Below are 13,661 nucleotides of genomic sequence, written 5' to 3' on the forward strand. Positions count from 1 at the left end.
AGTAGTAGTAGTAGTACTGGAAATGAAAGTCAGGGTCAATCTACCTCGGAGCCACATCCCAGCCCTATTTTTTATTCTTTATTTTGAAACGGACTCACTGAATTTGCAAAGGGCCTCACTAAGTAGCTGAGGCTGCCAGTGAACCCCTATTCTCCTGTCTCAGCCTCTCAAATACTGGGATTTCAAACATGTGCCACCATGCCCGGCTACTTTTTATTCTTTATTTTGAAAAAGTGTCACTAAATTGCAGAAGGCCTCACTAAGTAGTTGAGACAGGCCTAACCTGAGATTTTCTTGTCTCAGCCTTGCAAGTACTGGGATTACAAGAGTGAGTCACCACACCAGGCTCTTTATTAACATATTGACTCTATTGTAAACACCTTTTAAAAAAGAAGACCTTGAAGCCAGGCATGGTGCGCAAGTTTGTAATCCCAGCATTTGGGAGGTTGAGACCAGAGGGTCACGGTTCGGGGACAGCCTCAGCTACTTAGGCCATCCATAACTCAGTGAGACCCTGTTTCAAAAATAAAGAATAAAAGACATTTGGCAGTGGGTGTATCTCGGAGGTCAAATGCCTCTGAGTTCCATCCCCAGACCTGAAAAAAAAAGACCTTGAAATTCATGTAGTTTAATATTTTGTTGAAATATTAATGAATTCAGGGGGAGAATGCCAGTGTATAATTCACTGAGAGTTAGGTATCAGTTTCGTTTCTGATGGCCTTTTCTATTTGCCACTCTTTCTTGAGATTGTCAACGTAAATGAATTGTTGCAGTCTCAAGTCTTAGAAGTCCATCATTTAAGTTACTTGTTTAAAGGCGATGCATGTTTCATTTTCTGTGTAAACATGACTTTGAACTGTTAGTACAGTTGGGGTTAGAGTTTTAGTATAGATGCTCAAGATTTCTGAGGGGAGAAACTAGTTTTCCTTCTGGTTGCTAGTACTGACCGAGCAGCACAACCTCCGACTCCGCTCGCTCCCGCCCTCCGCGGCCCCGCCCCTCCGCGGCCCGGCCGAAGCCCCGCCCCTCCGCGGCCCGGCCGAGGTCCCGCCTCTCGCGCCTGCGCTCTGGCGGCCCGGCGGGGCGGGGCGGCGGCGCGCTGACACCTGGCGGCGGCGGAGGGCGGGCCGCAGGCGAGCGTGGGCCGCGATTGGCTGGGGCGGCGGGTGGGGGCGGAGGAAAGGGGGAGACGGTTGTGGGGCTCGAGCCCGTGCTGGATCCTGGGCCGCCTGAGGGGCGCGGAGACTGGGGAGGCGGGCGGCAGCAGCATGGCGGCCGGCAGCGAGCCGCACCACCCACCTCTTCTCGGCTGTCGCCGCCGCCGCCCGCGCAGTGGCTGCGACCCTCTCGTCCGCGTGTGTTAGTTGTGAGGCGCCGCGGGTCTCAGCGCTGCGCTCACCGGCCCTCCTGCGTGTCGCCGCCACCGCCAGCCCGAGGGTCGGGCCGGCCGGGAGCTCCCTCCCACCCCAGCCGCAGCCGCAGCCCGCGGGCCCGACCATGGAGGACGTGAAGCTGGAGTTCCCCTCCCTCCCGCCCTGCAAGGAAGACGCCGAGGTGAGTCTCGCCGGCCGCCACGCGCAGGCCGCCCGGGTGACCCCAGGCCCCAGGGGCCGCCTCCCCGGGCTCCGCGGGCGGCCCCCTCCCCGGCCGGCTCCCCCTCCTCCCCTCCCTCCTCCCCCATCCCCGACGGGCAGAGGGGCTGCGTCGCTCGGCTCACCTGTGATGGAAGTGGGAAGGGACATCCCACACCCCCTAGCCTCGGCGTTTAGGATCTCCTTGGACTAAGGTCTATCTCTTACTGCCAAGGCAGTAAAGTTTTTATTTTAAAAGGCGACGGTAAAGTTTTTTTTAAATCTCAGCTTTGGTGGCAGCGATTCATTTATGGGGCTCCTAGATCCACATGTGGAATAGGTCTGGGTCTTGAACTTTAGAAGTGCGCCCTCAAATACAAGTTTTTGTTTTGTTTTGTTTTTTAACAAAAGACAATGACCAAGAGAATAAGATAGTCACAAAATTAGTTCGTTTGAATCTGAAAACTTTAATCAAGTCTTGCTCTTTAGAGGAAAGTGTGTGTGTGTGTGTGTGTGTGTGTGTGTGTGTGTGTGTGTGTTTTACTGGGGATTGAACCTAGGGTCATTCTACCTCAAAGATACACCCCCAACCCCCCTTTTAAATTTTTGTTTGTTTGTTTGGAAACAAGGTCTCGCTAGGTTGCTGAGAGGCTCCCTGTGTTGTCGAAGCTGCCCTCAAACCTTTGATTTTCCTGTCTCAGCCTCCCAAGGACTGGGATTATAGGGTTGTACCACTACGCCCTACTGGAAAGTTAATATTGAGAACAAAATTCTTTATGCATTGGGCTTCTGACTTTGTAAATAGGTCCTCACCCCTTTACTCTTCTTCTTCCTTTCCTACCATTTGTATTAGAATTTTTTTCATCTGTTGTAAATATTTTATGGTATCAGAAACTAAGTTAGACTTTTCCGGACATTATATTAGTAACAGAACAAGGATACTCGGGGCCTCCAGGCATTTAACATCCCCAGCCATTTAAGTTTTTGTTTTTAAACAGAGTCTCAGTATGTTGAAGCTGTCCTCAAATCTGTGATTCCCCTGTCTTAACCTCCCTAGCTTAAGCTTTAGTAGGATCAACAAAGAAGTCTAAAATTTCTAGAGTTTTAAAAATCTTAAAAGTAATCGGGAAGATGCCTTCTTTTTTAGGAGACCTAATCTTTAAAATTCTAGTTAAAGTCTTCTCAGATTTTGCAGTCTTTATTGTGTATATAACATGCTTAATCCCTGCTAACTTTATAAATTCTAACAGCCAGGCAGGGTGGCACATGCTTGTCACAGGAGGATCACGGATCACGCTTCACAGACAGCTTCAGCTACTTAGTGAGGCCCTCTACAACTTAGTGAGAGAGACCCTGTTCCAGAATAAAAGAGTAAAATATAGGGTTGAGGGTGTAACTCAGAGGTAGAATGCCCCTTGGTTTCATCCCCAGTACTGAAAAAAAAAAAAAAGGTATAAATTCTTAAACTATAGTTTTCCTTTCCTTGTTAGAACTGTTGAAAACATTCTGTTGCTCTACCATATACCTGGAGGTTTTACCTCATATTTTCAGTGAATACCACTGCACCACTGGGTACCCTATAATTAAAATTTTTTTGTGGTACTGGGGATTGAACCCTGGGGTGCATTCTACATCTGAGCTACACCCCAGCCCTATTTTATTTTTTTTGTTTTGAAAGAGATTCTCACTTTGTTGCTGAGGGCCTCACTAAGTTGCGGAAGCTAGCTCCAAACTTGTGATCTTCCTGTCTCAGCCTCCCAAGCACTAGGATTATAGGTGTGTGCCACCACGCCCAACTTAGCCTCTGACTTCAGATGCCAATTACAAGTAGTATTAATTTGCTATGGCTCACAGAACTCAGGGACATGCTTTTGCTGGTTTATTATAAAGGATGCAGATGAACAGCCTGGAAGAGGAGATACATAAAGCAAAGTAGAGGGAAGGGGGACACCAACCTCTCCAACATCTCCTCTTGTTCAACAACCTACGTCATTGACTTCCCTTCAAGAGATATTACAGAGTTTAGCTGAGTTCTGTGACACACTTCTGTAACCCCAATACTTGAGATGTTGAGAAAGGAGATCATAGGTTCAAGGACAGCTTGGTAATTTTTTGAGACCCTGTTTCAAAATAGAATAGGGCTGGGATTGTATGTAGCTCAGTGGTAGAACCCTCCTCCTTCAGTTCAATTCCCAGTTGCACAATAACAAAAAGTTATTACAGAGCTTAATCTCTAGCTTCTTCCCCACTTGTTTTCCAGAGGTTTGTAGGTAAAGCTGAAAATTCTCTTTTTTTCTTTCTTTTTGTGGTACTGCGGATAGAACCCAGGGGCTCTTTGCCTCTAAGCTACACTCCCAGACCTATTTTATATTTTATTTAGAAACAAGGTCTCACTAAGTTGCTGACAGCCTCACTAAGAGGGTGAGGCTGGCTTCAAACCTGCGATCTTCCAGTCTCAGCCACCCAAGTACTGGGATTACAACCTTGTGTCACCTTGCTGGGCCAAAAAATCTTGTCTTTCCGGTAATCAGCCTCACTGTAGGAACTCCCACCCTAAGTCAATCATTAGCTTAAACTCTTCTAGTGATCAAAAGGGGCTCAACTATGAATAACAAAAGACTCTCATTGATAGGAAAATTAGAGTTTTTGGGGGCTGTGGCAGTAACCAGACCTAGAACCAAATATAATAGGACAGAGGTGTTGCTTAAAGCCCAGTGAATAATAATGTAATACTATCTACCAAAAGCCAATTCATAATTTCATAGCATTGGATGTTTTTTTCTGTATTGGTTTTAGGTAATAAAAACCACCCAGACTAGTTTAAGCAAGGAAAAAAGTAAATTAAAAAAGGTTGTGGTATAAACTGGTTTTAAAACATAAGACCTAGTTATTACAGCTTCTCAGGATGTGTGTGTGTGTGAGAGAGAGAGAGATAGAGAGAAAGATATTAAGGATTGAACCCAAGGGAATTCTACCTCCAAGTTATATATACCCCCAGCCCTATATTGTTTTATTTTATTTTATTTTATTTTTTATCTTTTTTGTGGTACTAGGGATGGAACCCAGGGGCATTTACTTCAGAGTTGTACCATTAGCCCTATATTTTTATTCTTTATTTTGAAACAAGATCTCACTGCGTTGCCAAGGGCTGTCCTCTAACCTGTGATCTCCTGTCTTAGACTTCCAAGTACTGGGATGTTAGTTATGCACTACCATACCCTTTTTTTTTTTTTTTTTGGTACTGGGGATGAAACCCAGGGGCATTCTACCTCAGCTATACCTTCAGTCTTATTTTTTATTCTTTTATTTTTGAAACGTCTCACTGTGTTCCAAAGGGCTGGCCGAAAATCGTGATCCCCCTGTCTCAGCCTCCCATATGCTGGGATTACAAGCATGTGCCACCACGCCCAGTTTAGGAATTCTTAAAATCTGCTTTCTCTCTAGCTGCTAGGTGTGGAGGTTCTCTCTGGCTTCAAGGTGTGGAGGTCACACCCTTAAACATACATTTGCAAGAAAGAAAGCTCCTCTTACAGTTTAAGTGTTTGCAATCCAGATGATTGGCTCTATTTAGAACATGTGCCCACCTTCTTGCTCTATCAGTATAGCTGAGAAGGGATGAATACAATGAGGGACCCAGTCTAGCTCTTATCTCCATTCCTTGGCTAGGGGAGTAATGTGGCAGCCCTCCTACCCAAACCATAGAAACATTTCTTTTTTTTTTGGTTATACTGGGGGTGGAACCCAGAGGCTTTCTACCTCCGGGCTATACTCCCAGACCTTGTTTATATTTTATTTGGAAACAGGGTCTCACTAAGTTGCTGAAACCCTCAACTAAGTAGCTGAGGCTGGTTGCAAACCCATGCGATCCTCCTGTCTCAGCCTCCCAAGCGCGGGGATTACAAGCGTGCGTCACCATGCCCGGCTCCATAGGAACATTTCTAATTTCCAGTGAGATATATAAAGTGTTAAATAGCTGGGCATGTTGTAATCCCAGTACTCAGGAGGCTGAGCCTGGAGGATCGAAGGTTCCCGGCCAGCCCCAGATACTTAGTAAGATCCTGCTTCAAAATAAAAGAATAAAAAATAGGGCTGGGGATGTAGCTAGGAAGTAGAAGTCTATCTCTCTTGCTGACTCTTACACTACCTTGAAATATTGGTCAGGCATTCTTTGTTGGACAGTGCTGGCAAAAATTTAGCTTTGAAGAGAAGATCTGTCAGTTTGCAAAAGATTGTCATTCCATTGTTTAAAGTTTTTCTGTGGTTTCACATTGTTTAAAAAATAAACCCTAATACCATCTCCAAGGTTCTATGTGGTCTGGTTTCTCTAATTTCATGAGCAATTATTCTTGCTCCTTTCCCTGTGTATCCAAGATCTATTCTTAATTCCTGGAGTCCTTTAATTTTCACCCTACATCAGGACCTTTGTAGTTGCTGTTTTTAAAACAATTTACCTTTATATCTGGATTGATTTTATAATTCAAAAACTAATATATATTTTAGCCTGTTATGGCACCTGTCTTGAAATCCTAGTACTTGGGAGATTGTGACAGGAGAATGGGAGAGTCAAGGCCAGCCTCATTAACTTAGCAAGACCCTGTTTCAAAATAAAAAATTAGAAAAAGGACTAGGAGTATAGCTCAGGTAGAATGTCCCCTGGGTTCAATTCCCAGTACTCCTGAAAATTCTGTTTCAATTGTATTTAGAAATTGATTTTTATTTTATTTGTGTGTGGGGGGGGTACTGGGGATTAAACCCAGAGGTGTTCTACCTCCATTCCTATACCTCCAACCCTATTTCAAAATAAGCAATAAGGAAATAAGGTTGATGAGTGTCTCACTACTTGCGGAGGCTGTCCTGGAACCTGCTGAAAGCCTCACTATCTGAGGCTGACTTTGAATCTGGGTGATCCTCCTGTCTCAGCCTCCCAAGTTTTTTGTTGTTGATGTTGTTTTGTGGTACTGGGGCTTTTCTACCTCCAGGCTATCCTCCCAGACCTTTTTTTTTTTTTTTTTTTTTTTTTTTTTGGTGGTAGTGGGGGTGGAACCCAGAGGCTTTCTACTTATGGGCTATACTCCCCAGACCTATTTTATATTTTATTTGGAAACAGGGTCTCATTAAGTTGCTGAGAGCCTCACTAAGTAGCTGAGGCTGGCTTTGAACCTGTGTGATCCTCCTGTCTCAGCCTCCCAAGCGCAGGGATTACAAGCGTGCACCACCACGCCTGGCTCTCCCAGACCTATTTTATACTTTATTTGGAAACAGGCTCTCACTAAGTTGCTGAGAGCCTCACTAAGTAGCTGAGGCTGGCTTCGAACCTGTGCGATACTCCTGTCTCAGCCTTCCAAGTGCTGGGATTAAAAACGTGCACCACCACGCCTGACTGGACTAAGTTTTTAAAACATTTTATATTAAAAAGATCATATAGACATGATTTTGTACACCTGTAATCCCAGTACTTGGGAGGCTGAGACAGGAGGATTGTAGGTTTAAGGCTTGCCTCAGCAACAACTTAGGAGGCACTAAGCAACTTAGTGAGACTCTGCTTAACAGAAAAAAAAAATAAAATAAAACAGGAGCTGGCATGGTAATGCACATCTGTAATCCCAGTATTTAGGAGTCTGAGACAGGAGGGTCACAGGTTCAAGGCCAACCTCAGCAAGTTAGTGAGGTCTTCAGCAACCTATTGAGACCTTGTTTCAAAATAAAACATAAAATAGTGTTGGGGGTATATCTTAGAGATTTAATTCCCAGAACCAAAATAAACAAATAAATAATAGGACTGCCAGTGTAGCTGGGAAGTATATCGTCCCTGGGTTTAGTCTGTAGTCACTCATACAAAGAAGATTGCCAAAACATAATGATAAATTAAAGAAGCAGGTAAGCTGGGCATGGTGGACATACCTTTAACCCCAGCTACACAAGAGCCTGAAGCAAGCATCACAAAAAAAAAAAGCATTTTTTGAGGCCAACCTGGACAACTTAGGCCACGAATTAATTAAAAATGAAAGAGTAAGCTGGGCGTGGTGCCCCATGTTTGTAATTCCAACATTTGAGAGGCTGAGACAGGAAGATCGCAGGTTTGAGGACAGCATTGCCTAGGCAAATAGTGAGACCTAGGAAGACCCTGTTTCAAAATAAAAATAAAATAGGGCTGAGGATATAGCTCAGAGGCAGAATGCCCCTGGGGTCAATCCCTAGGACCACACCCAAAAAAGGGGGGTGTGCTTGCCTAGCATGTGCAGGGCACTAGATTCAATCCCCAATAGTATCAAAGAAGAAGCAGTTAAGAATTCAATTTATTAGATTTCCCTTTGCACTCATTTGGAAATTATATGTTCTTATTCCTATTCCGTTTATCCTCACAAATCATCATTATTTACTGCAGCCAATATTTATTTAAGTATATGTTCTTCATAAAGTTTCTCAAGTTGAAAGGCTGTATAGTGCAGTAATTAAAGGAATGGCATGTATTTAGACTATTCATACTCAAATTTAGCTTTTCTGTGTTTAAAATAGTAAACAGTAATACTACTTTTTCTTCCAGGAACTTTTTTTTTTTCAGTACTGGAGATGGAACCAGGGGCATTCTATCTCTGAGCTACACACACAGCCATATTTTTTATTCTTTATTTTGAAAAAGGCTCATACTGAGTTGTAGAGAGCCTCACTAAGTAGCTGAGGCTGGTCAGGAACCTGTAATCCTCCTGTCTCAGCTTCCCAAGTACTAAGATAACAAGCATGTGCCACCATGCCCAGCTTCAAAGAACAACTTTTAAAGTTTCTTTAAATGGAGTGTGGTGGTACATAGCTCTAATTCCAGTACTTGGGAGGCCAAGACAGGAGGATCACAGGTTTGAGTCCAGCCTCAGGAACTTTAAAGACCCCGTTTCAATATAAAAAATAGAAAGGGCTGGGGGTGTAGCTCAGAGGTAAACTGCCTCTGAGTTCAATCTTCAGTACCAAAAAATAAAAATAAACTGTTTCTTTAACCTGAGCATGGTGGTACATAACCTGTAATCCCAATACTTGGAAGGTTGAGATAGAATTGCAGGTTTGAGACCAGCCTCAGTAACTCAGACCTTGTTTCAAAAACCAATATTTATAAAAGGCTGGGGGTATGAGAGGTAGAATGCTCCTTGGTTTAATCCTCAGTATTAAGCTTGAAATTTTTCTTTAATAAGAGTCTTCTGGTACTAAACTCAAATTATGTATGGAATTGTTTCATTTTATTCTTGTTCTTGAAAGGTGATTTTTCTTAATATACTTAAGTAACATTTTATCTATTTGAATGAGTTATTCTTATTTTGCGTCTGTTCTTGTAATTGAGAAGTCAGGGTTATTTTGTTAGGTAGTCTTTTTTTTTTTGTCAGGTTGCTCTTTTTTAAGTAGAGGTGAAATTTACATAGTGATATACAGACAGTAAGTATGCAACTGAGTGAGTTTTGATAAATGTACATTAATAACTAGTACCCTTATTAAGATGTAAAATATGAGAGTATTTCTGTCAGCATAGAAAATTTTCATATCCATTTCTAGCCATTTCCCACCCCAACCCACAATAATAGGCAAGCTATAATTTGACTTCTGTCAACAACTGTATCTGCAGTTTTTATTTATTTTTTTCCTGATGGCTGTGCTGGGGATTAAACTCAAGTTTTCATTTATGCTAGGCAGCAACCACTGAGTTACAACCTCAAGTCCTAGAGAATGTTCCTAAATTATTATGTAATTTTAAAAAATCCACATTCTCATATGTTACATCTTCAGTCTTTCATTGGGTGACATTTTTCATGTTATTCACTTTTGTTCTTATATATTCTTTTTTAAAGGAGTGGACTTACCCAATGAGGCGAGAGATGCAGGTATGACAACTCTTTTTTTATTTGGTCAAGCCAACTCATGTTATTAAGTAACCTAATTTCATAAAGGATTTGAGATCTGCTGGTTTATGATCTGTAAGTTTATTTATTTCAAATAATAACTTTTATATATTTAACATTAATCTTGAATCTTAAAAAGATGAGAACTATAGATATGTTTACCCTGATTTGTATGTTTGACAGTATGTATAAGTGTAATAAAATATCACATAAGTATCCTATAAATGAGTACAATTTTTGAGTGTCAGTTTTTTTGTTTAAATATGAGAATTAGTTGTCACCTTTCTAGGTTATTATCCAGAGGAATGAGTTGAATACTTCCAGTTTGGAAAGAAAATGATAATTAATGCTCCCAGTAGTACAATTTGCAGTCAACACTGCTAGCCATAAGTTCAAGTGAATTCTCTCATCCCTAGGAATTTATTAACTTCTAAACATGTATTACACTTCTCTTAACAAAAGTTCAATTTTAAAAGTCTTTGAGGACATTTGAGGCATTTTACTTAGTGCTATGGGTAATGCAGAGATAGGTAAAATATAATTTCTGCCTATAAGAAGCTGGTAGAAAAAAATCAGACTTGTTCACAAATTATATAATTTGCTTCATTAACTAGATATTTCTCATCTGTTGTATCTTACACTGCCTTTGATTTGATTTAGTGAGTTTTTGTGTAATTCCACAGGTAGGATGTTCTTTATGCCCAACTATTTCTAGACTATAGCAGAGGATAGAAGTAAAATTAAGGAGGTGTTATTTATCTAAACAGTTCTAATTCTACCCAGCTACTTATAAAAAACATTGGAAGTTCAAATATTTGAGTTCCCAGAACTATATTTAAATTTGGAATATCTTAATTGACATCACAAAGCACATCTGCATTTCTCAATCATTTATCCATGTGACTAGGAAATATTCTGCAAAATTTTAAGTAAACTGTTATAACAGCTATGAAAAGCCCCACAAATCCAGTTATATAGTACATATTTAGTATAGATTTAAATTGCTGATGTTATTTTTTTTTCCTAGGAAATCTTACCTGGATTGTTCTTAGGCCCATATTCTTCTGCTATGAAAAGCAAGGTATGAACTATAGATTAGGCTCACCAAGAGATTTTAGTAATCCAATTTCCCGGGTAAGTTTTTTAGTAATAGTGTTTTATTTTAGAAGCCAGGCGTGGTGGCACACGCTTGTAATCTCAGCAATTGGGAGGCTAAGACTGGAGGATCGTGGTTCGCGGACAGCCTCAGCTACCTAGGCCCTTCACAACTCAGTGAGACCCTGTTTCAAAATAAAGAATAAAAATATTGGGCTGCGGGGGTGGGGCGTGTAGCTCGGGGGTCAAATGACTCTGGGTTCCAGCCTCAAACCTGCAAAAAAAAAAAAAAAAAAGAGTTTTATTTTAGGGAACATTCACAAATACTATGTGTTAATAGTAATTGTCACTTCTTGAACCTACCTCATTCCCAATATACTGGATCGATCAGTAGTTACAAAATGTTTCATTATAAATCAGGAATAAAGCTGGGCTTGGTGGCATATGCTTGTAATCCCTGTACTTGGGAGGCGGAGACAGGAGGATTGCACAGGTTTGAAGCTAGCCTTGCTGGCTTAAGAGACCCTGTTTCCAAATAAAAATAAGAAAATAGAAAGAAAAGGTCTGGTAGTGTAGCCCAGAGGTAGAAGGGTTTCCAGGAACCCCAGTACCACAAAAAAAAAAGAATATGAGAGTAACAAGTGTCCTTTGTCTATCCAAGGTATTGATAAGCACGCACTGGTACGTAGATAGCATGTTCAGTGGGACTGAGCATTCTGGAACCAAGTAAAATGGAGAGGGGACAGAGTGCTAGTTGAAAGAGAATCATCCAGGCCGGGCGTGGTGGCGCACGCTTGTAAACCCCATGCTTGGGAGGCAGAGACAGGAGGATCACTCAGGTTCAAAGCCAGCCGCGCACGCTGGCTTAGGAGACCCTGTTTCCAAATAAAAATGAAAAATAGGTCTGGGAGTGTAGCCCAGAGGTAGAAGGGTTTCCAGGAACCCCAGTACCACAAAAAAAAAAAAAAAAGAAAAATCAAGAATAAGTTTTTATATTTTTTCATAAGGTCGTATGTTTGAGAGATTTACCAGATTGTTTTTCAATAACGTTGTGTGTGTGTTTTTGTGTGTGTGTGTTTGTGTTTGTGTGTGTGTGTGTGTGTGTTTTAGGGATTGACTCAAGGAGCATTTGACTGAGCTATATTTCCAACCCTATTTTATTTTTTATTTGGAAACAAGGCCTCACAAAGTTGCTGAGGTTGGCAATGAACCTGCGATCCTCCTGTTTCAGCCTCCCAAGTACTGAGATTACAAGTGTGCACCACCATGTCTGCCTTCAGCCCTTCTTTAATTTTTTTATTATTTTTTTAATTTTGATGAAGTAGCTACTTTTTTAGCAACAGATAATTCTTTAATTATATTGATATTACATTTAGAAAAATAATTTAGCATCACTGGTAGGTACCATCACTGATGTTCTCTTGAGTTGGCTAAGTTATACTTGGGCATCTTCTAAGTAAAATGAACTTTAAAAATATTAAAGATGCAAGAAATAAGTCAACAATTGTTCTGCCCCAATAAAAATCTGAAAATTTATTATTTGGGAGAATATCAGATATCGATCCTTTGCTTTATAGCTCATAATAATCAGAAAATGTACACTTTGAAATGAAAGTCAAAGGAAATAATTATATATGGCACATATTATGGATTTTTAAATTTTGTGCGTAAGTAAAGCTGTACCAGAGTGATTTATGTTCTAAACTTTGTGAACATGGCAATTTTCAGTTAAAAGTTGCAGCGACTCAAATCTTTCTAAGGTCAATGAAGAAAAAGGAGTATTGAGAAATTTAGTGCTGTTGTCATATCTGGTTATAAACCTATAATTTTCATCTTACCCCTCCCCCATACATGTCTATACTTTATTGCCTTTATATTTCTGTTGGTTTAATATAATTAGTATACTAAATAGTTATCTGTATTTATTTCATTTCTAAAATATATATAAAATGCATTGGAAAATCTCCTGCAGCTTTAAAGTAGTCACTGTCCTGGTGTCGAAAGTTTTGAAAGCTTGTTGGGGAATTGAAAAGCAGCAATACTGAATAAATAATGATTGTGTTTCTTCTAATACAGCTAGTGGCCTTTACCCAGAACTTTAAAACCCTGTAGCAAACAGTAGAAACATGCAGTTTAAAAAACTGACATAAGCCGGGCGTGGTGGCACACGCTTATAATCTCGTGCTTGGGAGGCGGAGACGGGAGGATTGCACAGGTTCGAAGCCAGCTGCACTAACTTAAGAGACCCTGTTTCCAAATAAAAATATTAAAAAATAGGTCTGGGAGTATACCCCGGAGGTAGAAGGTTTCCAGGAACCCCAGTACCACCAAAAAAAAAAAAAAAAAACCCAAAAAACAAAAAAACCCTGACATATGTTGGGCATGGTGGTGGCACGCTTATAATCCCAGCATTTGGGAACGACCGACAGGAGGATGGTGGTTTGTGGACAACCTCAGCTACTTAGTGAGGCCCTTTGCCCCTCACTGAGACCCTGTTTCAAAATAAAGAATAAAAAATAAGGCTGTTGGTATAGCTTGGAGGTAGAATGCCCCTGGGTTCCATCCCCAGTACAACACACACAAAAACTGGCATAAAAGTAATACTAAGGAGCTAAATTTATTTTATTTTATTTTTTGTGGTACTGGGGGTGGAACCCGGGGGCTTTCTACCTCTGGGCTATACTCCCAGATCTATTTTATATATTACTTGGAAACAGGGTATCACTAAGTTGCTGAGAGCCTCATTAAGTTTCTGAGGCTGGCTTCGAACCTGTGTGATCCTTCTGTCTCAGCCTCCCAAACGCAGGGATTATAGGTATGCGCCATCATACCCGGCAAGGAGCTAAATTTAATAGTACTATCAGGTACTTGTAATTTAAGGCCTGATTGTGTGTGTGTGTGTGTGTGTGTGTGTGTGTGTGTGTGTGTGTGTGTGTGTGTGATACTGGGGGTGGAACCCAGAGGCTTTCTACCTCCGGGCTATACTTCCAGACCTTTTTTTTATATTTTATTTGGAAATAGGGTCTCACTAAGTTGCTGAGAGCTTCACTAAGTAGCTGAGGCTGGCTTCGAACCCGTGCGATCCTCCTGTCTCAGCCTCCCAAGCGCGGGGATT

General features: G+C 41.3%; 1 protein-coding gene across 1 annotated transcript in view; it reads left to right on the top strand.

The window, feature by feature from the left end:
- Window positions 1-1,497: 1,497 nt before the first annotated feature.
- The window catches only part of STYX (serine/threonine/tyrosine interacting protein), a gene marked incomplete at both ends in the record, with an annotated part of 32,285 nt that continues 20,121 nt past the window's right edge, over window positions 1,498-13,661 (top strand). Inside the window, 3 exons of the mRNA XM_080708300.1 lie at window positions 1,498-1,554; window positions 9,401-9,433; window positions 10,479-10,532. Of these exons, the coding sequence (XP_080564426.1) occupies window positions 1,498-1,554; window positions 9,401-9,433; window positions 10,479-10,532 (144 nt within the window). The remainder of the gene's footprint in view (window positions 1,555-9,400; window positions 9,434-10,478; window positions 10,533-13,661) is intronic.

The sequence above is a fragment of the Muscardinus avellanarius genome (assembly GCF_963383645.1).
Source record: "Muscardinus avellanarius genome assembly, chromosome: 12".
Classification (NCBI taxonomy): Eukaryota; Metazoa; Chordata; class Mammalia; order Rodentia; family Gliridae; genus Muscardinus; species Muscardinus avellanarius.